The sequence below is a fragment of the Lepidochelys kempii genome, chromosome 15 (assembly GCF_965140285.1).
Source record: "Lepidochelys kempii isolate rLepKem1 chromosome 15, rLepKem1.hap1, whole genome shotgun sequence".
In the NCBI taxonomy this organism is placed as follows: Eukaryota; Metazoa; Chordata; order Testudines; family Cheloniidae; genus Lepidochelys; species Lepidochelys kempii.
The window spans coordinates 3,479,985-3,505,759 of record NC_136394.1 but is presented as its reverse complement, the minus strand read 5'-3'; the positions used below and the strand labels follow the sequence as shown (position 1 = coordinate 3,505,759).

Sequence of the window (25,775 nt, the reverse complement as noted above, 5' to 3'; positions counted from 1 at the left end):
CCGCGCCGGGCCCCGCACCCCGCAGCGCCCCGGGCTCCTGCCTCCGCTGCGGACCCAGTGCCCGTGCGGGGAGGTGGCCGAGGTCGCGTCGTTGATTTGCGTGGCTGAGGGGCGGGGGGGCCGCTCCTGGACCCAGAGAGAGCCGGGGTGGGCGTCCCCGGGGGGGTGAGGTGGGCGTCCCCGGGGGGGCAGGGCGGGGGGGGGTGAGGTGGGAGTCCCCAGGAGGGGAGGGCAGGGCAGGGCAGGGGGTGGGGTGGGGTGGGGTGAGGTGGGGTGGGAGTCCCGGGGAGGGCAGGGCAGGGCAGGGCAGGAGGTGGGAGTGGAGGGGGTGGGGTGAGGTGGGCGTCCCCGGGAGGGCAGGGCAGGGCAGGGGGTGGGGTGGGGTGGGGTGAGGTGAGGTGGGAGTCCCGGGGAGGGGAGGGGAGGGCAGGGCAGGGCAGGGCGGGGGGTGAGGTGGGAGTCCCCGGGAGGGGAGGGCAGGGCAGGGCAGGAGGTGGGAGTGGAGGGGGTGGGGTGAGGTGGGCGTCCCCGGGAGGGCAGGGCGGGGTGGGGTGAGGTGGGAGTCCCCGGGAGGGGAGGGGAGGGGAGGGGAGGGCAGGGGAGGGGGTGGGGTGAGGTGAGGTGGGAGTCCCCTGGAGCTCATTAGGCCCTAATAGCAGCTCTGTCGCTGAAAATGCGAGCGTGCGAGGCTAGCCCAGGTCCCTACCGGACGCTCCCCAGGGTCAGTGAACAGGTCCCTGTTGAGACAGCAGGGAGGGGTGAGCACAGGGTGGGAGATAGGGAGCCTGAAGATGCAATACTATCTCTGCACCAGGTCCCCATGTGGCCTGGGCAAGCCACTGTCTGCCTCAGTTTCCCCAGCTGTTTACAATGGGGACAGTAATACCCGATGGACAATTGTCTTGCTGCGATAAATTGGTTAATGTTTGCATCATACTTTGAACATATGTCTCTGATTAGTTAGGGGCGTAAGCAGCTGGTGAAAGTGTTCTGGGGGGGGGGGGGGGACCGAGCCCACCCTGCATTCACTGTGTAGCTGTGGCTCCTATCCCTGCTCCTGCCTGTTGGCTCTTGCTGCTGGCACATTCGGAGGAGCCCACCACAGTGTCACTTGCGGGGCATGTCTATGCACAGGTGGAACCACCCCCCCTGCGATCCCCTTCGTGGCCTGGGCACTGCCGGATGCAGGGCCTTAGCATCTCTCCCTTCCTCCAGAACTTCTCCCATTGCTTCCCATCCGTTCCGGATCCCCAGCTACCCTCTCCCCCCACCCACTCAGGGTCCCCCTCTTCCCTCAGGCCTCCCCACTCAGTTCCCGTCAGGATCTCCCGTTGCTGCATGTGATGCTGGGCTGTTTGCTCTTTATATTGGTTAAAGCTGCTGCCATATCCGCTATCACAGGGTATTCGAGCAGCCTATCTTGTTCTCTTACATTTTGTGCCTGTGAAATTCCTGTTCCTTTTCTGTAAATTAAGATAGTTTACCGTCAAGAAACGGACATAGGCAAACAGTTTGATGGCTTGTTCCAGTGTTGCACAGAAATGCTGCTCGCCTACAGTCACTTATCCTTTGTTTGTGTTTTCCTGCAAGGTGAGCAAGGGGCAGGCAGCCCCAGCTCAGCAGATGGGGGGAACTTGTCACAGGCAGGAAGAGACCTGGATTCCGCACTGGCTGGCGAGCTACAGCTGAGAAACGAGCCATTTGTCAGAGGAACATCAGGAAGGGAAATGGCTGCAGATGGCTGTGTTCAGGTAGGACTCCATCATGGCACCTCATGGACTCTATGCCTGTGGATAAAAGATACAGTGAAAATTCTAGCATAGCCCGTAGTTCTCAAATGCTGTAACGTGATCAAAACCAGTGATAATGGTAAAGATTATTAACTGTAATTAACAGGAGCGCCTCGGACCCAGTCACGGATCTCGGACCTGTTGTGCTAGGTGCTGTACACAGACAACATTCCACAGAGAGCCCACAATTCCAATGTCAGATAGGCCACAACAGGTAGACAAAACAGACAGACAAGCTGGGAGGATGAGCTAAAACTAAGGCTAACAGAATTTAGCAGAAATCACAGCTTGCCACTTGCCATCCACAGCCAGGCTATAGTGATCTGTTGGCATCATGAGAAAATTAGGCTTTAAGGAGGGACATAGAGGAGCCTAAGTGGAAGCTTTATGAATTTTGACTTTAATCAACATTATATTTAATGAAACACTTTTCATGCCAAAGTCTAGACACTTTGTATTGTGTCTGATCAGAGTCAGAATAAAACCATTGGTTTGTACTACATAGAAATCATTGGAAACAAAGGCCTGGAACCAGCAGTGGTGTTCAAAGGAGCAGGCCTTTTCTAGACAAAAATAATAGAGGGCAAGTAGCCGACACTGGAAACGATGAAAAGAATAATTTACTTCACTATTCCCAGGTTGAGGGGAACAAACGAATCTCTAGGATCCCAGAAATGCAGAAAGACAAAAACATCCAGAATATTCCAAATCCCAAAACTTTCAAAATGGAAGGTTCATCACTAATGGATTCTGTCTTCTCTTACATGGCTGCCGTTATCATGGTATCTGAGCACCTCGGAATCTTTAAGTCCGTCCGATCACACAGAGCTGTTGTAAGGGAAGTGCGTTATTTGAAGGGGGCACGGGAATAAAGGCAGAGAGACTAAAACTATGTCTACACTTAAAATGTTACAGTGGCACAGCTGCGGCTGCACCGCTGTAGAGCTAAAGTGTAGACGCTCACTATAGCAATGGGAGGGGTTCCACCTCCCCGAGAGGCGATTGCTAGGTCGACGGAATAATTCCTGTCGACCTAGCGCTGTGTACACCTGGGGTTTGGCCTGGTCTACTCTAAAAAATTAGGTTGACCCAGCTACATTGCTAAGGGGTGTGAAAAATCCCCCCCACCCCCCCAAGCCACATAGTTAAGCAGACCTAACCCCCAGTGTAGACCGCTTTAGGTTGATGGAAGAATTCTTCCATCAACCTAACTATCCTCTCTCTTTGGGAGGTGGGTTTCAGAGTAACAGCCGTGTTAGTCTGTATTCGCAAAAAGAAAAGGAGGACTTGTGGCACCTTAGAGACTAACCAATTTATTAGAGCATAAGCTTTCGTGAGCTACAGCTCACTTCATCAGATGCATGCCATCCATGTAGCTCACGAAAGCTTATGCTCAAATAAATTGGTTAGTCTCTAAGGTGCCACAAGTCCTCCTTTTCTTTTTGGGAGGTGGATTACCTTCGCCAGTGGGAGAAACCCTCTGTCGGAGTAGGGAGTGTCTACACTGAAGTGCTACAGCGGCACAGTTGCAGTGTTTCAAGGGTAGACAAGTCCTAAAGTTGCCATAGCTCTGTCTCCCTGGGGTGTGGATTTTTCACACCCCTGAGCGCCATAGCTAGGTAGATATAGGTTTTCAGTGTAGACCAGCCCTAAGTGACTTGCCCAATGTCACACACGGTCTTTGGCAGACAGGGAATTGAGTCTCTTGAGTCCTTGACCATGAGGTTACCCTTCTGCTCTAGCTCCTCTAAAATAATCTAATTGCTCTGATTGGCCAGGGCTCTTTTATTCATCTTCCCTTTCACGGGTGGCAGGTATTACAGGCCAGGGGAGCCCATGCTCCACGCCCAGGCTCCCTCCTGCCTTCTGCTCTTCCCCCGTAGCCTGGGCTCCAGGGGGGCCAGGGCTGGGGAACCAGCAGCTGCGGTGGGAGCATCTCCAGGCTCAGCGGGGGAGGAAGGGCAGAAGGGGTGGGGCACCCCTGGGGCAGAAGGGGTGTGGCTGGGGGCCTGCCTCCCCAAGCCAGTGGTTCACATGCTGCCCATATTCCCTTTCCTGGTTCAGAAGGCGATGGGAACATAGAAGACGTTCAAGAAATCTGTCTTCCATAGCTGTGAAGTGATTTCAGTCGCTTATCAGTGCTAGACCCAAAACCGCATCTTGAAGAGAATCGCGTGAGTGAAGAGTGAATTCTAACCCTGCAACCAAATTCAACAGTCCTCTCCCCTGCTAAGTCTCTTCCTACAAACTGTGACATTTGGTTCATGTTGCTGTATCTGACTGGGCTTAGTACTGAGCTTACGTTTCTTCCATAGTATTTATTATCTATATTGTGGGAGGGCCTAGGAGCCTCTCTCATGGACCAGGAGCCCATTGTGCTAAGTGCTGTACAAACAGCCCTGGCTGTCTAACGCAACTACTGCTATAGCCGAATGCCAGTTCTGTTACAGGTAAGGTCAAGCAATGCGTCGGGTTTGAAGAGGAACAATTCGAAGTGTTCCAGATTCCATATATTGCCTGGAATTGTCTTAATAAGCCCTGTGGGACTGCTGGGCAGTGTTAATGCCACTTTGGGGGCTATTTGAGCAAGGGGATAGAGCCCCCTTACAATGAGCATTTTACGAATTTCTCGTTCTCTTTTTTGTGTCATGTCTGCGGCTCAGACTATGGCTTTGCTCCTCTCCATGCTGACCCCCTCGCTCAGTTCCCCTCAGCTAGTGCATGGCCCCTGCTGCCCCTCCCAGGAAGCACTACTGAAAACATTACTAGAGGTAAAGTTTGTAACTTCGGGTTGCTGTGTATCTGACTGTGGCACCTAAGAGTGAACACACATGCAGACAGGCTCAGGCTCTGCAGAGGCAAGAGGATTTCCAGGCAGTCTGTTGTCACTGTAATTTGGTGGCTCAGGATGACACAATGTGGTTGCTCAATCTGAGCTGCACCCACACGCTGGGAGTTCGTGCCCTTCCCTTGGCTATTTTCAGAGAATGTGGCCTGGTCTATGGCACTCGGGGATATGAAAAATCCACACCCCTGCTCGGTGTAGCTAAGCCGCCCTAAATCCCCAGGCAGGGCGAGATCGACAGAAGAATTCTAGCCACCAACTCTCAGCCCTCCCGTCGGCATGGGTAGCATCTCCACTGAAGCATTTTAAGTGTAGATGTGTCCTGTGCATGATCCTTGCTCTCTGCCCGCATTCTGGAGCAGCTCCCTTTGGAAATTTTGCCCAGAGACCAAAAGTTCTGGTTTATGCCTCCCATTCAAAGCCCCATCTCTTTAGGCAGTGTCCGTTGTCCCGGCTCATAGGGGGCTGGTCCTCACAAAAATGGGGAAGGAGGAGGGGTCATAACTGCGAACTCCCTGCTGCCCTCCCCAGTGTGAGAGCCAAGGTCTATGGAGGTTGTGCTACTTGAAGGGTATGTGTGTGGGGCGGGGAGGGGGAACAAACAGGGGCAATAGACCTCTCCCTGCCACAAATGTGTGAGCAGACAGTAAATGCCCAAGGAAATGGGGAGGGACCAGCCACTGAGATGAATGGAGTGGTTCACTCCTCTCAGAGTTATTGTTTCAAGCTGTATTCACATCCATTGGGTTTTCTCATTCAACTGAGAACATCATATTAAAATGAATGGGTCACTTCACACACCTCTGAGCCTCCTGGAGTACCGCCTCTTCTCCACACACTAGGCCCAGATTTGGGGTAGGGACTGTCTTCATTCCCTGCCTCCAGCAGGTACACACTCTCCAGGTCTGTCCTCCCCTGCAGTAAGATCACCACTGATTCCATGCTGGTCCCTGCACTGCTCCTGCACCCTCTCCCCAGCTCCTCAACCTGGAGGGTCCATGCTGACATCTGCCTCTCGAAGTGGAGGAGGGAGAACCAGGCTGTGATGGCCAGGCTGACAGGAGAGCTGATGCAAGATCTGTGAAGGGATGAACATGCAGCCTGTCCATTCTGTGGCCGAGGTAATTCTTGCCAAGGAGCTAGAGCTGTGGAGGATGAAAGCTGGGCTGAGGAACATGTGGGTGCTGAGAAATTATTTAAAAACAAACAAGGAAATCAAATGCCCCAAAACTTGGTTAAAGCAGAGTTAAGGTTGTCCATTGGTGCCTTATGACCTGAAGGGGGAGAGTATCTAAATGTAAACCTCTGAAAACCAGAACATGAAGGGATAAAGTACATGCCACCCCCACAATGCAACCTTAACCCTGCCCTCTGAGCAATGCCCCAACAAGCCAGTAACATGTACTAGCATGCTACCCACATAGATGCTCCAGAACCTCCTGGGGACACAGCACACACATGAGCGCTGCAGGACAGAGTCTAACACCTCTTTGCTCAGGTAAAACTCGGGTTTAGTCAGGTGTAGCAAACAGGAACTACCTACACCTGCTGTACGTTCAAACACGGAGCCTACCCCACACAGGTCACTCCAGACCTGCCACCCCTTTCACCCTTCTGAGGCATTGGTCTCACTCACCCCTCCCTCAGCCCCAGCAGCCCACTACCAAACTGCTGGTGGTCCCCATGGCAAGAAGATGCCCTGGTGCACGTTTATGGACACGACTTACAAAATTCAGCACTGAAATGAGGCCTGGATCCCTCAAGGCGCATGGGCACATCTCCTCATATCACAGGAACAGCTCTGCCAAGCTGCTCCACGTATTCCCTCCACCATTCAGTGCAGCTGCACCTAACCCAGCAAACGCAGCTGCAGGGCATGCAGAGAAACGCTGGAATTCCAGTCTGTGGAGCACACCACAAACAATGACTTGTTCTTGTAGCCCTTTCTCCTATCTGCTTTTTGTTGGTTCATAGACACCAGCGCCAGAAGGAACTTAGACCATCTAGTCTGACCTCCTGTATGGCGCAGCCAGAGCATTTCATCCAGTTATGCCTGTACTGAGCCTCATACCAGACACCCTTCATCCGGCCTGATTTTTAACATTGCCAGCATGCAGTCCCTCATTGCTGATCAACTGTTGAGCTTATCAGCAGTGCAGGGAGGGGGCAGCTGCAGCCTCCTGTGGCTCAGGGATGGGGGCGGGAGCATCTTATCACCCTGCTCCTCAGGTAGGTTTTGTGGAGCCACAGCTCTCACTACCCATCTAGCCATGGGCTCTGGGTGCAGAGCCACAGGCCCTTGCCATGCAGGGTGACAGCTGATCCTGCTTCAGAGGAGAGAGTGAGTCTACAGCCCCTCTAGCATCCACGTGAAGGTGGTTGAGGCATTGTCATGAACCGGGGTGTGGGTGGTCAGGCCTTGTGGTGCGAGCTGGAGTCAGTGGCCAGGAATAGTGCAGAAGCCAGAGCCAGGAACTGAGCAGGGGTGGAACGAACTGGGTAGGGCAGGAACAAGGCAGGAGCCAGGGATCAAGCCTGGGAGCAGGGCAGGCAGGAGCAAGACCACAGCTGCAGGCATGTGCCTCATGGATTAGCCAGAGATCTGCTCTTGGGCCTAAGAGCTGGCCAAAGAAGTCAGCAAGCCTATCAGGCGACCCTGCTGTGGCTCCACTGTGCTCATCGGCTGCTCAGAGCACAGTTGTAAGTCCTCAGTCCTAGCTGGTATGGGGGGCAGGGGAGAAGGCCCACAGGCTCAGGAGGATCCAGGCTTGGAGCGGAGCTGGGTGGGGGACGGACGGACACACTGGTTCAGAGTGGTCATAACGGGGAACAGGCTTGGAGGAGCCTTGGAGAGGGAAGGAGGATGTGGCTTATGAGAGAGAGCAGGTGTGTTTGGTGGGGAGAGGGAGGTGGAGCTGGCAGTGCAGGGAGGCTTTTAAAGGCTCATTGGTGATGGGGCTGTGGAGAAGCAGGAAATGTGCGCTCCTGGGGGTGCTCAGTAAAGAAATGGACGTCCCTCATCGTGCCCCTCATTTCACAGTGCATTGTCCCTCATCCTGAGGGTCACGTGTCCCTCATTTCGAGAGGGGTGGTGGCAACTAGTGCTGCCTTGTTGGGGAGTCTCTACTGTGAGAACGGCAAAGCTACTACTCACCATCCCAGCATCCCTTTGGGAATTGATTTTCTTCCATCAGAGCCCTGTGGGGACAAGGGAGAGCAGCGAGTGTGGGATTCACCTTGTATGCACCAGCTGGACTGTATGCTATCAGTGTGAGTTACACATAGGAAAAGGTTCCCCTGCCGGGACCCAGGGCTGCCGCTGTCAGGATGTGACTGAAGCAAACCTTGCTGATCATGGTTTATTTATCATTTCAGGCCCTGGTCACATTTGATGATGTTGCCATCTATTTCTGTAAGGAGGAATGGGAGGAGCTAGCGGAATGGCAGAAGGAGCTCTACAGGGACGTTATGAGGGACAACTATGAGACTTTGATCTTCCTGGGTAAAGATAATTTTTCTTTGCTAGCTCTCACTCAGATTCAGTTCATGGTTATTTCCATGTGCCATTGATTTTTTGTGCTCCACAGTGGAGGGTTGCACCACTGTAACTAAACCAGTTTCAAACTAGTACAAAAGCTGTGTGTAGACAAGTTCCATAGATTCCTCACATGTTCCCAAAATATAGCAGTAGCTGCAATATCTCTATTGACAGCATCTTCCAGTTGCAAATAAGTATTATATACTTCTTCACATTTAACTATGCATATAAGAAAAACTATACACTAAATATTGATTTAAAATCTGCTTCATTACGTATAACATGGAGTAATAGTTTTGAGAGGATTACAAGTTCCATTGTTAAGGGCAACTAACTACGCATATTTTAAAATGCAAGAATATTTAAAACCCCACACAGGTGACCAGGAGAAGCAAAATATTATATACCAGCACCAAGATTAACCCTCATTCACCACCCTTTACTTCTTCATAATGCTTCATATATATAAGCACTATTGTTATGTGTTGATTGATGAAAGTCTTAAACACTGAGACCAGGTTGCTGCTAAAATACACTTTCTAATAGATAAGAGAGGCCCCTCCCTGGAGTTTTAGGAAAATGGACTAAAGTCAGACCTGCCAGCTCTGAAAACGGAGGTAGCTTCCTTTTGAAGAAGTAATTCTTAGATTCTTGCTCAACAAACCATCTCTGAATGATGACTAGAACCAAGTGAATGACTGGAATTTCTGTTCCACAGGAAACTGATATTTCAACATTTGTTTTCATCGCAAATCAGGATTAAGATTTGTAATATCAACTGCATGGAACAAAAAAGTTCAACATTAAACATCTCCCTGTGGTGCTGCATTGTCTCATGGGAGTTATAGTTCAGGTGCCTGATGGCCTCATTCTCCCCTATGGGCCAGTTTCCCTGGCTGGACTACATCTCCCATGATATACCTGTAGTCATCTATGACTCCCATGAAGCACAACGCTGCTTGGTCAGAGGGGAGGCCACATTGCATCATGGGAGATGTAGGCTGGCCATATCAGTCAGTACCATGGACAGTGAGATGTTGATTTGACACATTTTGTTCATGTGGTTAAGGAGTTAGCTTATAAATTGTGCAGATTTAAAACACAGAGCGCCCCTGCATTCTGTACAGGCTCCCCAGGAGACATCAAACAAAGAGGTCACCTACATGCTACACAAGCTCCATTCAGTAAAACCCTCTGAAAATGAGAAGAGTGTGTTCAGGTATGTAAATAGGTGAGTGACTCAATCCATGGGCTTTGAAGGAATTTTTAATGCTGCCTCACCATCCAAACTTCTGAGCTCACCCATGTCTCCAGTGAAGGGGACTGGAACAATGTGTACAGTGGGGGTGCTGAGAGCCATCGAACCAAACTGTAAATCCTGCATATGATGGAAACCACTTCACACCAGGGGGCGCAGGAGCCATAATTCCAACACCTGTGTACACACTGTATTCTGTACGTCTCCTCTATGTTAGGGTCCTCATTAGCATTCAGTACTGATCAGCTACCCATGTCACCTTCAGTGAAGAAATGGTGTTGGTTTCATGTTAGTTACCATTTGGTGTGAAACTCCTCCCTCCATGAAAGCTACGGCAGACAATCGTTTTGTGCCTTTTTGGCGTGCAGACGCCATACTGCTTTCAGCAGACGGTGCACCGCTTCTTTCCTGGTACTATGAATCCACCTCGCATTTCCTCTTGTCTTTCTATGTAATCTCTATAAGTAGCTACCCTTCCTCATCAACCGCTGCCAACTCTGCTCAGCCATCGTGAACCAAGCAGCACAGCTTCCACCACAAACTCTGCTCTCCCGCTCTTGCCACGCTACCAAGCTTCTCCATGTTGTCTGTCCTGGGCTCCCGCCGCCGTGAAAGCTACAGAAGACAACCATTTCCTGCCTTTTATCGGCTATCGTGAACTGAACAGCACCTCTTCCATTGCCACTCTGCTCTCCTACGTTTCGCGTCCATTTTCCAGGATTACCCGTGCAGGCGCCATAGCACGGCAAGCAAGGAGCCTGCTCAGATCTCTGCTGCAGTTTTGACCATTGTAAATACCTCGCGCATTATCCAGCAGTGTGTGCAGTATCTGCAAAACCGGGCGAGGAAGCGACGACAGCGCGATTACTCTACTGATGAGGGCATGGACATGGATGTTCCTAGAAGCACGGCATGTGGCAATTGGGAGATCATGGTGGCGTTGGGCCAGGTTCATGCCGTGGAACGCCGATTCTGGGCCCAGGAAACAAGCACAGACTGGTGGGACCGCATAGTGTTGCAGGTATGGGATGATTCCCAGTGGCTGCGAAACTTTCATATGCGTAGGGCCACTTTCATGGAACTTCGTGACTTGCTGTCCCCTGCCCTGAAGCTCAAAGACACCGAAATGAAAGCAGCCATCACAGTTGAGAAGTGAGTGCCATAGCCCTGTGGAAGCTTGCAACGCCTGGTCAGTCAGGAGTCAGTTTGGAGTGGGGAAATCTACTGTGGGGGCTGCTGTGCTGCAAGTAGCCAATGCAGTCATTGACCAGCTGCTATCAAGGGTAGTGACTTTGGGAAATGTGCAGACCACTGTGGATGCTTTAATGTGCTGGGGTTCCCTAACTGCGGTGGGGCAATAGACAGAACGCATATTCCTATCTTGGCCCCGGAACACCGGGGCGGCCAGCACATAAACCGCAAGGGGTACTTTTCCATGGTGCTGCAGGCACTCGTGGATCACAAGGGATGTTTCACCGACATCAACGTGGGATGGCCAGGAAAGGTGCATGACACGCTCATCTTCAGGAACTCTGGTCTGTTTGAACAGCTGCAGGAAGGGACTTACTTCCCAGACCAGAAAATAACTATTGGGGATGTTGAAATGCCTATAGTTATCCTTTGGGACCCAGCCTACCCATTAATGCCATGGCTCATGAAGCCGTACACAGGCACCCTGGACAGTAGTAAGGAGCAGTTAATCTATAGGCTGAGCAAGTGTAGAATGGTGGTAGAATGCGCTTTTGGATGTTTGAAAGCGCTTGCGCAGTTTACTGACTTGGTTAGATCAGAAGGTAGACCGAGGGAGGGGTTGGGTATTGGGATAGGGGGGTGGAGGAGGAGGGAAGCACAAGTCCAGAAACCAAATCGAAATTTCAGATATGCCAGTTTTCTGCTGTTTGTGCAATCCTCTGGGGTTGAGTGTGTAGGTCCCTGTAGCCTCCCCCCCCCCCGCCCAATGTACTTGGGTGTCTAGGTAAGGAGGCTATGGAACTTGAGGAGGAGAGAGGGCAGTTATACAGGGGCTGCAGGAGCAGTCTGTGGTCTTGCTGCCTTTCCCGCATTAGATCCACCATACAGTGGAGCATGTCAGTTTGCTCCCCCATGAGCTTGACCATAGCATCCTGCCTTCTCTCATCGCATGCATCCCTCCTCTCTTCGTATTTATGTAACGCTTTACGGGACTCCGCAATTGTTTGCCTCCACGCATTCAGCTGGGCCCTATCAGTGTGGGAGGACTGCATGAGCTCAGCAAACATGTCGTCCCGAGTTCATTTTTTCCGATTTCTAATCTGGACCAGCCTCTGGGATGGAGTAGATAGGGGCCCCGTTGAAACATTTGCACCTGCAGGAGGAGAAAAAGGGAGGGTCATATTTTAAAAGATACATTTTAGAGAACAAAGGGGACACTGTTTCTCAGTGAAACAGGCAATTCATAGTACACAGCACATGTTCTTTCTGTACAAGGTCACATCATGCCTCTTGTACTGAAGTGCCTGCCACTTTGGTGTGAGTAAGCCATCACACGCAGCCAGGCAACAGAATTCAGCTTGCAGGCAGCCATGGTAAGCCCTAGGGGCATGCGGGGTTCTGCTTCTTCCGCATTCATTTCAATGCTTACAAACTGCCGGGCCCCCTTTCCCATAGCAAGCAAAGCCTGGTGGGTTTGCCATATAAAAGGAGGGCCTGCAAGCTCTCTGGGATGATCACTTCATACAACACACATCCCCGCACCCGCCACGTGGCTCTGATGAGGCTCTGAGCAGGGATGAGCCCTTTAGACTAAATGCGAACAGCCCAGTGCAGCTGGGTTTCCCCCCACTGCATGGCTCCGATCAGGCTCTCACTCACCAGAAGTGCCTTCTCCAGGCTCATGGTCCGGGAGCCTGCCTTGGGAGTGGGGGAGGCTGTTGGCTCCAGCGTTAAGAATAGTTCCTGGCTGGGGGGAAAACACATTCCCCACTTGCCGCCTGTGCACTGTCGTCCTCCTCCTCCTCCTCCTTGTCCTCCAATAACTCATCCTCCTCGCTCTGTGCAACTCCCCCATTGCAGGTGTCCATGGACAGTGGTGGGGTAGTGGTGGCGTCACCCCCCATAATTGCATGCAGCTCATGGTAGAAGCAGCATGTATGGAGCTGTGACCCAGAGCGCCCGTTCGCCTCCCTGGCTTTTTGGTACGCCTGAGCTTGCCTGAGCTCCTTGATTTTTGTACGACACTACTCTGTGTCCCTGGAGTAGGCTCTTTCTGTCATGGCCCAGGAGACTTTAGCGTATGTATTTGTGTTTCTTTTTTTGGAACGTAGTTCTGCCATAACAGATTCGTCTCCCCAACGTGCAATGAGATCCAGTACCTCCCATTTAGACCATGCAGGAGCTCACCTGCGAATCTGGGACTGCGTGGTCTCCTGTGATGGTGGACTGTGCTGATGGTCACCTGTGCTGATGGTGACTGTAGTGGGGTAGACACCCGCTTCTGCCCTGAGGGGCTTAGAACAGCCCCAGAGAGGGCTGTGGCTGGGGACAAGAAGCCTGGGCTGATTGGGGAAGGCAGCAACAGCTGGGGCCATGCCCCAATCAGGCCCAGCTGGCCCCTATAAGACGCTGCGAGCCAGGAGTCCAAACAGACTTTCTCTGTAGAGAGACAAGGACCTGGCTGCTGGGGAGCCTAACCAAGTGCCTAGAGTGGAACAGGGCTGGGGGAAGGCCAGGGGAGCTGGGGAGCTCCGGCCTGGAAACCCCTCAGGCTGCGACCTAGTTGAAGGCCAGTTACGTATTGGGGTTGCAGGGGGCAGCCCGCGGGTAGGCAGAGGCAACAGGTCCAAACCCCCCTTGCCTGTGAGGGGTGGCTTATATACTGCAGTCAGCCCCAGTGAACGGGGGCTAGATAGTGACTAGGCAGTAGCCAAAGACTGTGGGGAGGTGGGGATAGGGGGTGGGGAGACCCTGCAAGTGAGGGGTTACTGCCAGGGGGCAGCACCCTGGCGTACAAGGGGCACCGGGTCCGGGAGGGACATGGGGGCCCGAGCGTAAGCGGGATACCGGAATGCAGAGGGCGCTCCAAGGCTGGAAGTAGAGCTAATTCCCCGGGCACCAGCAGGAGGCGCCACAGGGGTGAGTCCCACATGCTTACAGTGACCAAACAGGAAATGAAATTCAAAAGTGCATGGGAGTTGAGTGTGTTGTCCACAGCGGTCACAAGGGAGCATTCTGGGATAGCTCCCGGAGGCCAATAATGTCAAATTGCATCCACAGTACCTGTAACCCGGAACTGCAATCTCGATTTTAGCTCTACTCCACTTGCCAAGGTGGAGTACAGAAATCGGATTAAAGAGCCCTTTAAATCAAAAAAAGCGGTTTGGTCGTGTGGACGGAATCAGTTTTATTTCAAATTAACTCGACTAATTCCGAAATAACCATGTACTGTAGACCAGGCCTCGGATATCTGGTTGGAAAGTGTTCTGGTCTTTTCTTCCTGCAGAAAATGTAGATGAAAATGAAAAATAGGTTTTGTCAAAATATTCCGTGGGGCTTTCCCCACCGAAAATCAAACCCCCAAAATATTTCTATTTGGAAAATGATGCTGCAGTGCCTTGGGAGTTGTAGTTCAAGTGTCCCATTCTCCATTTTGTTCTGTAGGCTGTGGTCTCTGATGGGACTATATCTCCCACGATGCACAGTGGTGTCCTGTCTCGTTGAGGGGAGGTGGTGCACCGGGGTGGTCACATTGCTGTGCTGCATAATGGGAGACAAAAGTCCTGCTGGGGAGCCCAGCCCGTAGAGGCGGATGGGAGCATGGGGCTCTGTGGCAGCTCTTCAGAATGGAAATATTTGGTTTTAGACATTCAAGTTTTCACCTAAACAACAGTTTCTGCAGCAAGCAGACCCTTCTCACCAAAAAAAAGTGTTTAGTCAAAAACCCAATTTTCCCATCCCCAAAAGGTTCATTGGAAAAGTTTGTTTGTTTATTTTGTCCCCTAGAAAATATGAAATGAGTTTTTTTCTAATGTTCATTCTTCTCCAGTGCCAGGTCATGCAGCTACCAAACCTGCCCTTATCTGGCTGATAGAACAAGGGGAAGAGCCATGTGCCCAGACTTGCCAGGACTCAGGGGAAGGAGGCAGTTCTAGGTACATTTCCTCAGGTGTGTAACAATTTACACTTTAACAGTTATTTGCATCTTTCAAAAGCTGCCTAGTAAAAAGTTGGCTGATTCTGGCTTGTCTGGTTCTGACTCGGTGTTTCCTCAAAAGAAGCCTTCACTGAAGTAAGGACTGACTAAAACTACTGGAGGACCAAAAGATTTGGCCTCGTATTATCCTTTAATATTCCAATTTGCATACTAATAAAAATATGCATGTTAATTTTCACAGTAATAAAATTTGCCACACAGTTTCCATAGTAATGAAAATTTGCATACTTACTTGCATAGTAATACACTGTGCATTCTGATTTGCATAGTAATAAAATATTCATGCTAATGAACCCAAGTGACAAGCCCTGGATCTGAACTCCCCCATACCTTGAGGGTGTTTGCAATCTGAAGTTGGATTGGCTTGCGTGTGGTCTCCATCTTCAGAATGGGTTAAACCAAAACTCTGGATCCAAAACGCTAACATGGCCCCATCCTCTTAACTTGCATATCTAGCTCCACGATCTTCTCAGCCCTGTCAGGCCTGTATCATTGTCCTTACTTATACAGGCTAAGTAATTCTCTTCCCACCCCCCTTCCTAGTTACAGTATAGTTGAAGTGACTTGTCTGGCACCTAAGCTTAACGAGCAATATAATGCTCACTGTTCTTGTGAGATATCCCCAGAAGCCCAGAGGGACACTAATAAACGTAATGAGCTCATGGTCATCTTTTTGAAGAATGCCCACTGACTCTGGGTACCTGAATCTTGGCACAAGGCACCACGTGCCTTATTTTCATGCTGAAAACCTCTGAAAAATCAGAAGAGAGATGTCTCCACTTGGGGATCCAGCAATTCAGGGACCCCAAATCAGTGGACACTTTTGAAGAGGAGGCCATGTGTACCTGCACTTCTTTGCTGGACAGTGCATACAGAGGGTCCAGCAGTGAGGTATATAGCACTAGGGACACCTCTCTAGTTTCTTTGTTTTCATGCTTGCAGTCACTAAAGATCAGTGATTTTCAGGAGCGGGGTCCTGACCAAAGACAATGTGCTGTGTGATGTGATTTTGGATTGGGAGCGTTCTCTAATGGCTTGGATTGCCTTTCTTTTCTCTTAGCTGTTCTCCAGCAAGGAACACAGACATGCCTACTCCTCACTGAGAACAGTTGATTGTTGATGCAATCTATATAAATTTTATATGAGCTCAGAGGAACCGCCTCCTTCAATTGCAGTTGTCCCACAATAACTGGTTTTCTGCATATAAAAGCCAGGGCAGGTGTTAGGAGGTAGCAAGCAGGGCACTTGCCAGGGACCCTATGCCACAGGGGCCCCCACGAAGCCACATTGCTCAGGCTTTGGCTTCAGCCCTGGGTGGCGGGACTCAGGGCCGCGGTGTTCAGCCCCATGTGGTGAGGCTTCAGCTTTCTACCCTGGGCCCCAGCAAGTCTAACGCTGGCACTGCTTGGTGGATACCCTGAAACTTGCTCATGGCCCCCCAGGGGGCCCTGGACCCCTGGTTGAGAACCACGGCCCTAGATAGCTCTCCATGTTGCATAGGTAACAGCCCGGAAGAGAGCGGGGCAGGGAAAATGTCGGATAACCTTCTAAGCAGCCAGATCAGTTAATTGGCTGATACTTGTCTGTCTGGGTATTTCAAAAGCTTCCCTCTTCCACAGGATTCCATTTCCAATTAATCTTCCTTAATCTGATGGTTGCAATAGATATATTAGTTCAGTTATTTATTCTATTAAACACTTGATTTCAGGATTTCTTATAAACAATAAAAAAGGTCCTACAAAAGAATAAACAAGTTATCCTGTAGCATATTCCAGTTTACAGAATATTTAGCACACATAAGAGAGATTTTTCTAGGATTAATCAAATACTCTATAAAGGAATCCTATTCATTTTCAGTAAATGGCAACTAAATTCCAGCTGGTGCTTGTTCTTGCAAGATTGAGATTTAGGAACAATCAGTGTATGCTTGAGAGGTGTCAATTTTAAGTGTTGTCTGCTTGTACAAGACACACAAAACAGAGAAAATAAGTGGTAGTCTATGAACAGCAGTAGGATCATGATGCATTTATTAGATGGTTGTTTGGAATTCCAGATTCAGGTTCATTAAATAGGCTGCTGAGATATTCTGTTGTAGATGATGGGCAGCATTTTCCAAAGAGCCCAAGTCCCATTTGCAGAAGTGATTTAGGACTAGATCCACAAAGGGACTTTGGCACCAAACTCCAGTGGCTAGGTGCCAGAGCGATCCTCAGAACCCCTTTTTAGCTTCTGGCCAACCCTGCAAGTGCCAGTGTTTCTGCAGGTGAAGTTCCCTGGGGGCTAAGTTTTTGCTGGAGGACAGGCACAAGTCCAGGTAACTCCTGAGGCTGCCAAGCTGCTCAGCATCCTAGCTCATGTCCAAGCCCCTATAGGATTATTTAGTTAGGTGTTTCTTGCCTGTGGGGCCCAGTCCAGTAGGTGTTCTCGTAGCACAGCTAACCTGAACAAAGCCAGCCCAGAACACCCAAGTGCTAGTTAGGGCACTGGTCAGAGGTTTGCACCCAAGTTTATGTCCGTGCTCCAATTCCGGCAGAGTGGGGATTTGAAAATAGGTCTCATCTCCCAGATGAGTGCCCCAACCGCTGGGTTACTGGCTATAATGGGGTGGGGTTCTCAGTCTGGCTGTTTGTGAGAAAGGGCTGCCTTGGCTTAGGCACCGAACTTCAGGAGAGGATTCGCAGTTGTGAATCCCAGTTCTCATAGAATATCAGGGTTGGAAGGGACCCCAGAAGGTCATCTAGTCCAACCCCCTGCTCGAAGCAGGACCCATTCCCAGTTAAATCATCCCAGCCAGGGCTTTGTCAAGCCTGACCTTAAAAACCTCTAAGGAAGGAGATTCTACCACCTCCCTAGGTAACGCATTCCAGTGTTTCACCACCCTCTTAGTGAAAAAGTTTTTCCTAATATCCAATCTAAACCTCCCCCACTGCAACTTGAGACCATTACTCCTCGTTCTGTCATCTGCTACCATTGAGAACAGTCTAGAGCCATCCTCTTTGGAACCCCCTTTCAGGTAGTTGAAAGCAGCTATCAAATCCCCCCTCATTCTTCTCTTCTGCAGGCTAAACAATCCCAGCTCCCTCAGCCTCTCCTCATAACTCATGTGTTCCAGTCCCCTAATCATTTTTGTTGCCCTTCGCTGGACTCTCTCCAATTTATCCACATCCTTCTTGAAGTGTGGGGCCCAAAACTGGACACAGTACTCCAGATGAGGCCTCACCAATGTCGAATAGAGGGGAACGATCACGTCCCTCGATCTGCTCGCTATGCCCCTACTTATACATCCCAAAATGCCATTGGCCTTCTTGGCAACAAGGGCACACTGCTGACTCATATCCAGCTTCTCGTCCACTGTCACCCCTAGGTCCTTTTCCGCAGAACTGCTGCCTAGCCATTCGGTCCCTGGTCTGTAGCTGTGCATTGGGTTCTTCCATCCTAAGTGCAGGACCCTGCACTTATCCTTGTTGAACCTCATCAGATTTCTTTTGGCCCAATCCTCCAATTTGTCTATGTCCTTCTGTATCCTATCCCTCCCCTCCAGCGTATCTACCACTCCTCCCAGTTTAGTATCATCCGCAAATTTGCTGAGAGTGCAATCCACACCATCCTCCAGATCATTTATGAAGATATTGAACAAAACCGGCCCCAGGACCGACCCTTGGGGCACTCCACTTGATACCGGCTGCCAACTAGACATGGAGCCATTGATCACTACCCGTTGAGCCCGACAATCTAGCCAGCTTTCTACCCACCTTATAGTGCATTCATCCAGCCCATACTTCCTTAACTTGCTGACAAGAATACTGTGGGAGACGGTGTCAAAAGCTTTGCTAAAGTCAGGAAACAATACATCCACTGCTTTCCCTTCATCCGCAGAACCAGTAATCTCATCATAAAAGGCGATTAGATTAGTCAGGCATGACCTTCCCTTGGTGAATCCATGCTGGCTGTTCCTGATCACTTTCCTCTCATGCAAGTGCTTCAGGACTGATTCTTTGAGGACCTGCTCCATGATTTTTCCAGGGACTGAGGTGAGGCTGACTGGCCTGTAGTTCCCAGGATCCTCCTTCTTCCCTTTTTTAAAGATTGGCACTACATTAGCCTTTTTCCAGTCATCCGGGACTTCCCCGGTTCGCCACGAGTTTTCAAAGATAATGGCCAATGGCTCTGCAATCACAGCCACCAATTCCTTCAGCACTCTCGGATGCAGCTCGTCCGGCCCCAAGGACTTGTGCACGTCCAGCTTTTCTAAATAGTCCCTAACCACCTCTATCTCCACAGAGGGCTGGCCATCTCTTCCCCATTTTGTGATGCCCAGCGCAGCAGTCTGGGAGCTGACCTTGTTAGTGAAAACAGAGGCAAAAAAAGCATTGAGTACATTAGCTTTTTCCACATCCTCTGTCACTAGGTTGCCTCCCTCATTCAGTAAGGGGCCCACACTTTCCTTGGCTTTCTTCTTGTTGCCAACATACCTGAAGAAACCCTTCTTGTTACTCTTGACATCTCTAAAGGTTCTAATGACCTTTGAGCCCCAGCCCTCTCGTCAGCATTTCCTACTGGTTAACTTAAGCAGCGAAACGCCCAGCTTGCTGTCTCCTGTAACTCGCATTCTTAGGTACCTGACTCTCATGCCTTGTGTAGGGAGCCTGGACACCTAATCTGGGGCTGAGGATTCCAGTGGGCACCTCAGTCTTTTTGTGGATCTAGCCCTTAGGCCTAAGTCCCATTGACTTCGATGAGGTATGGGGCATGTCTACACTACAGTCTTAAATCGACCCAGGTTAGGTCGTTTTACAGCCACAGTGCTGTGCACCCTCACCAGGAGCACTTCTACGGATTGGAGAGGGACAGTGTAGGGGACTGAGCACCAGGGGCACAGCTACCCTCCCCCAGCTTTTGGGTCCCTGCTGGGAGTGGGGGGGAAGCCATTCAGGGCTTCTTGCCTCTGGTGGGCAGATTCACGCCCACAGTCTGGTTGGTTGCCATAGTCCCAGTGAGGAGCAGGGAACCAGGACCATGGGGGACAGCTGGGCTCCCAGTGGGGAGCCAGGGTGGCAGCCCAAGCCAGCAGCCTGGGTGGCTGCCGTGCTCTCGGCAGGGAGTGGGGAACTGGAACCACGGGGAGCAGCCCAGCCTGGAGTGGAGACTCCGCAGCAGCCCGGCAGGGGAGCCTGGAGCCAGCTTTCTTGTCAGTTTCATGGCTCCGGCAGAGACAGCGAACAGCCCATGTAAGTAATAGTATCTACACAAACCCTGCTTTGCCCTAACTACACCGACATAAGTCCTATGCCTCTTGTGGAGGTGGAGTTATGTCAGTGTAGTAGGGTACTTACGTTGGCAGGAGCAAGGCTGTAGCGTAGACACTGACGTAATTAGGTCGACGTAAGCTGCCTTGTCGACCTAGCTCTGTAGTGCAGACCAAGCCTAAGGCTCTGGAGTATCTAAATCATTTCTGAAAACAGGACTTACCGTAAATATATTTATCTTAGGCATTTATGAAATAAGTTCAGTAGCCATTGAGCTGTGTGCATGCACTAATTCAGCTCTGGGTTCCCCTTTATTCCAGCCAATGAGCTTGTCTCAAGAAATAATGACAAGGAGTCTCCAGAGAGGTTGGGCAAGCACAGGGCCTCGCCACGAGCCAGGGCAAGTGCTTTCCCAGACTGCAGCGGGGGTGTGGGCAAGGGTCAGCCTGGCTCAGAAGGACAGCAGGGGAAGCCAGCAGGAACCCGAAGCTGTGGAGCGAATCGGTGTGGCAGAGGGTTCAGTGAAGTGGAAGATGCCGCTGCCTCCGCGAGAACCCCCCCCGAGCAGAGGCTGCACTGCTGTATGGAATACAGTGAACGCTCTCCTTACCCGTCGCATGTAACCTCTCACTTCAGAGCCCATGCTGGGGAGAAACCCCATAAGTGCCCCACCTGCGAGAAGGAATTCGGCCGGCGTGCACACCTTATTCAGCATCAGCAAGTGCACACGGGTGAGAGACCCTACAGCTGCCCCGAGTGCGGGAAGAGCTTCAGTCGGAGCTCAAAGCTTATGGAACACCAGAGACTCCACACGGGGGAGAGACCCTACAAATGCTCTGAGTGCCAGAAAAGCTTCAGCCAGAGCTCCAGACTGATCAAACACCAGAGAATTCACACGGGGGAGAGGCCCTTCAAGTGCACCAGGTGTGAGAAGAGCTTTGCAGAGAGCACGAGCATGCTGCAGCATTACAGAGTCCACACCGGAGAGAGGCCCTATACATGCAGCTACTGCCAGCAGAGCTTCAGCCGAGGCTCGCGGCTGGCGGAGCACCAGAGGGTCCACACTGGGAAAAAGCCCCATCAGTGCGGCGAGTGCGGGAAGAGCTTTGGGAACCGCTCAACCCTCACCACCCACTACAGGACCCACACGAGCGAGAGGCCTTTCACGTGCAGCGAGTGTGAGAAGAGCTTCAAGCAGGGCTCGGCGCTGATTGCGCATCGGAGGAGCCACACCGGAGAGAGGCCCTTTACATGCACAGAGTGTGGGAAAAGCTTTGCTCTGAGCTCACACCTGATCAAGCACCAGAGAATCCACACAGGGGAGCGCCCCTTCCAGTGCCCAGAGTGTGAGAGGAGCTTCGTGCGGAACTCACACCTCACCGAGCATCGGCGGATCCACACAGGGGAGAGACCCTACCAGTGTCCTGAATGCAAGAGGAGCTTCCGCCGCAGCTCCCGGCTCATTGAGCACCAGAGGATCCACACAGGAGAGAGACCCTACAAATGTCCCCAGTGCGAGAAGAGCTTCAGCCGCAGCTCGGCCCTCAGCGAGCACCGCCTCCGAGTCCATACGGAGGAGGGCGCTGTGGAGGAGGACAGCCCCTCTGATCAGCCAAACGCCTCCAGGAGCGACCCTGGAAGGGAAAGACGCTACCAGTGCGGCAAATGCGAGAGAAGCTTCTTTCGGAGATCCCATTTTGTTGAACACCGCAGAGTCCACACAGGAGAGAGGCCCTTTAAGTGTCCCGAGTGCAAGAGAGGCTTCCGCTCCAGCACAACCCTTACTAAACACTCCAGAACCCATACAGGGGAAAAGCCTTACAAGTGTTCTGCATGTGAGAAATGCTTTGTCCACTGCTCCAAGCTGATGGCGCATCAGAGGAGCCACACCGCAGAGAAACCCTTTAAATGCAATGAGTGCGAGAAAAGCTTCACTCAGAAGTCGGGTCTCATAGATCATCAAAGAATCCACACGGGAGAAAAACCTTATCGATGTCCCACCTGTGAGAAAAGCTTCAGCAGGAGCTCGACGCTCATTCAGCATCAGAAAATCCACATGACAGACAAACCCTATAAGTGTCCTGAGTGTGAGAGAGGCTTTAGACGACACGCGCATCTGAGAAAACATCAGAAAACCCACGCACCATAGGACCTGGCTGCATTTAACAAAAAGAGCTAGCCGTTGAAGGCAGATGTGTTTCCGTGACCTCGGAAAGGCAGCGTTCGGGAAGTGCCATTGGCAGTATTTCTAGAGGGTGGAAGACTTGTTTCATGAAGAAAAAAGAATAATCGTATTTTGGGACAATTGGGAACGAACAAGGAAATTCCATGCAGAAAACTAGTGCTGTGGAACGTTGAGGTTGAGAAAACAAGCTGTCCAAAGCCAGGCAATGCAGAGTTAAGTGCGATCCTCTTGTGCTTATCCCTTTACAAACAGGATTTCTCTTGATTATAAAAAGATTTGCCAATGAATGTAATTGATGATACAAACAAGAATTTCTTATGCAGCCCTACAGACAATATATTACAGTATAGCATAGCTGAGTCAAGAGGGTTGGCTAGATTTTTTTAAGTCTCAGTGAGGTCTGCAAGACAAGTGAAGTTCAATGTTCAATGACTACACAGTAGCAAATATTATAAACTGACTGGCACGGAGTGTGAAGTGATCAGGTGTTTGAGGTTCTCAGTGGCAGGGGCATGAGAATGAAGCCCTTACTCCCACTGTGGTGAAATTCACTTCTCCGCAAAAGGCCAGCATCATGTACTCCCTATAAGGGCTTAAGTGGTACATAAGCCAGGCACAGGCCTTCTGCATGAAATGAATTTCCCCATCTGAAGACCCCTGACTCATGTGAGTAGTACGCCAATGTGAATATTTGCACAATTGGTTCCCGTAACAGGGTGGCAGTTCTCTTCTATTGGAACCCTGCAAAAAACTGTCTGAGTGGGTCCAGCTGACTCATTGTGCTGCCGCATGTCCTGTTAATTTCCACCAATGCTCTGGAGGCCTTCTGGGCACAGGGAATGAGTCTGGGATGCAGAAGGTCCTGCCGGGATTACACAGCCTGGAGGAAAAAGCTCACACTGAGGTTATGTTTTATTGTTGCAGCTACTTGTTAAAAAAATATTGCCAAATGTTTTTGGATGGGAGATAACTTAATTTGGAAACAGACTTTCAGGGGAAATTTTATTTTTTTTCTAAGTTTCTTTCTACACCTGAACCATCTCTCTGCAGCCATCAGGACTAGAAACTTTTTTTTAAAGGTGATAACTGAGAACCTCAGTTTATAACCTGATTCCAGCCATTGGGCTTTAGGAAAGGGACCAAATATTACAAGGCTTACCATCTGGCAAGACTGCTAGTCTCAGCTATGGGTATTCAAAACATTTCCATCAAGAGTGGAATAGTGTTTGCTTTCCTTGAGCATTTTTTTTAAACTGGAAAACTTTCAGTTTTTGGAAGCTTTCAGCCAAAAAATAAGCAGTTTTTGACAAAGTCTAAGTTTTCTGGGGCAAAGTTACATAAAAGTGAAAAAAAATGATCAATTTTTCATGGCAAAAATCCCGTGAAAGAGCAGCCCGCTGCCTGGTGCGCGCCCTGGAGCCTGAGCCCACATAGCAAGTTTCTTCTTCTCCCTGCCCCTGTCAGCAGCCTTTCTGGACACCTAGTGGTTCACCGCTTCCAACAAGTTAACCTTCCAGCGAGTTCACCCTTTCAGGTACCAAATTCCGAGTCGAAACCACAGTCTCAGTATCTGTGGGCCCCCTGCTTGGGCCCTCAGGCCTTCCCCTGGGATTCTGAAAACAATGACAAATCTAACAGTGTTACCCAGCGTCTCCAGCCCCAGCACACTCACCACCTTAGTCCATTCCAGTCACTCATCCTCACTGCACCCTCTTTTGTGGCCACCACACCAAGAGTCTTCATCTCCTGCAGCCTCTGTTTACTTCTGGCCTAGTTTTTCTACCTCCTGCAACCACCTCGGTCACTTGGGCCTCTTTCCAAGGACTCATGCCTCTCGGCCGTTAGGGCCCACTGCTAGCAGCCTGGTCAGTGCCCTTCCTGGGTCCTCGTTCCTTCTGTCAGACCCAGGACTTCCTCCTGGCTTCCCCCTTCCAGCTGTTGGGCTTCCTTCTTGATAATTTTGCCCTTCCCCAGGTGCAGGAACAGCAGGGCTAATTAAGGCCTTGTCTGCATCTTTAACCCATTCCTGAATCCTACTTCCCTTACATGGACTCCCTGGGAGCTGTGTGTGTGTGTGTGTGGGGGGGGGGGGATTGACCCCACTCCCCAATTCCGGGCAGCACTAGTCCAAGATAGTACAGGAGGGTGACCCAGATGCTCACGTAGTCACTTAGACGTGGATAGCTGCTGCAGCTCAGTGAGAGAAGGCATCCTAGAATATCATAGAATCACAGGACTGGAGAGGACCTCAAGAGGTCATCTAGTCCAGTCCTCTGCACTCATGGCAGGGTTAAGTATTATCTAGACCATCCCTGACAGGAGTTTGTCTAACTTGCTCTTAAAAATCTCCAATGATGGAGATTCCACAACCTCCTTAGGCAATTTATTCCAGTCCTTAACCACCCTGACAGTTAGGAAGTTTTTCCTAATGTCCAGCCTAAACCTCCCTTGCTGCAATTTAAGCCTATTGCTTCTTGTCCTGTTTTCAGAGGTTAAAGAAAACTATTTTTCTCCATCCTCCTTGTAACAACCTTCTATGTACTTGAAAACTGTTATGTCCCCACTGAGTCTTCTCTTCTTGAGACTGAAAAAATTGGGTTTTTTTAAATCTTCCCTCATAGGTCATGTTTTCTAGACCTTTAATAATTTTTGTTGTTCTTCTCTGGACTTACTCCAATTTGACCACATCTTTCCTGAAATGTGGAGCCCAGACCTGGACACAATATTCCAGCTGAGGCCTAATCAGCGCAGAGTAGAGCGGAAGAATTACTTCTCGTGTCTTGCTTACAACACTCCTGCTAATACATCCTAGAATGATGTTTGCTTTTTTTTGCAACAGTGTTACACTGTTGACTCATATTTAGCTTGTGATCCACTATGACCCCCAGATCCCTTTCCCCAGTACTGCTTCGTAGGCAGTCATTTCCCATTTTGTATGTGTGCAACTGATTGTTCCTTCCTAAGTGGAGTACTTCGCATTTGTCCTTACTGAATTTCCTATTTACTTCAGACCATTTCTCCAGTTTGGCCAACTCATTTTGAATTTTAATCCTATCCTCCAAAGCACTTGCAACCCCTCCCAGTTTGATATTGTCTGTAAACTTTATAAGTGTACTCTCCATGCTATTATCTAAATCGTTGATGAAGATATTGAACAGAACCGGACCCAGAACTGATCCCTGTGGTACCCCATTTGATATACCGTTCCAGCTTGACTATGAACCACTGATAATTTGTCTCTGGGAGCGGTCTTCCACCTAGGTTGTATTTCCCTAGTTTGTTTATGAGAAGGTCATGCGAGACAGCATCAAAAGCCTTGCTAAAGTCAGGATATATACATCTGGCCTCTTTGGTGATGGGATGCACAGGCTGCTTACCAGGCTTTGGATGAGCATGAAGTCATAGAGCCTTTGGGAATTGGGACTAGGTTCAAAATATCTTAATCCCCACCCATCCGTTCCCCATCACATGACCTTTCATTCCCGCTCGCTGGGTTTATGTCAGTCACATGGCTCAGGTTGGTGGATTGTCTTTATCCAGGGCTGCTTTGCATAACACAAAAGGAATCCCGAGGCTGATTGGTTCCTTATTCAAAGGCCAATTTGATAGCAACATAAGAGTAAACATTTAGAAATTAGGTCTGTCGATTAATTGCAGTTATTAACTCATGCAAGTAACTCAAAAAAATAAATCGTGACTAATTGCACTGTTAAACAATAGAATAC

At 50.3% G+C, this 25,775-nt stretch overlaps 1 protein-coding gene across 4 annotated transcripts; it reads left to right on the top strand.

Annotated features, from left to right (window-relative positions):
- Positions 1-25,775, top strand: LOC144929493 (uncharacterized). Of its 4 annotated transcripts, none has more exons than XM_078849009.1 (6): positions 1-73; positions 1,591-1,751; positions 5,557-5,756; positions 8,011-8,137; positions 14,452-14,571; positions 20,186-25,775. In XM_078849009.1, exons 3-6 carry the CDS (start codon positions 5,724-5,726, stop codon positions 22,012-22,014), a joined length of 2,109 nt encoding a protein of 702 aa, XP_078705135.1. In that variant the 5' UTR covers positions 1-73; positions 1,591-1,751; positions 5,557-5,723; the 3' UTR covers positions 22,015-25,775. The 4 variants fall into 4 exon arrangements, with proteins under 4 accessions (XP_078705135.1, XP_078705133.1, XP_078705134.1 ...); XM_078849007.1 differs by having other exon boundaries at positions 67-147; XM_078849008.1 differs by lacking the exon at positions 1-73 and adding an exon at positions 615-721.

What these genes read in the sequence shown, in the direction of transcription:
- LOC144929493 (XM_078849009.1), top strand. Translation starts at nt 5,724, where the DNA reads ATGAACATGCAGCCTGTCCATTCTGTGGCCGAG. An exon ending in CTGTCCATTCTGTGGCCGAG is followed by an intron (nt 5,757 to 8,010) that starts GTAATTCTTGCC and finishes TTATCATTTCAG; the next exon opens with GCCCTGGTCACATTTGATGA. An exon ending in TGAGACTTTGATCTTCCTGG is followed by an intron (nt 8,138 to 14,451) that starts GTAAAGATAATT and finishes ATTCTTCTCCAG; the next exon opens with TGCCAGGTCATGCAGCTACC.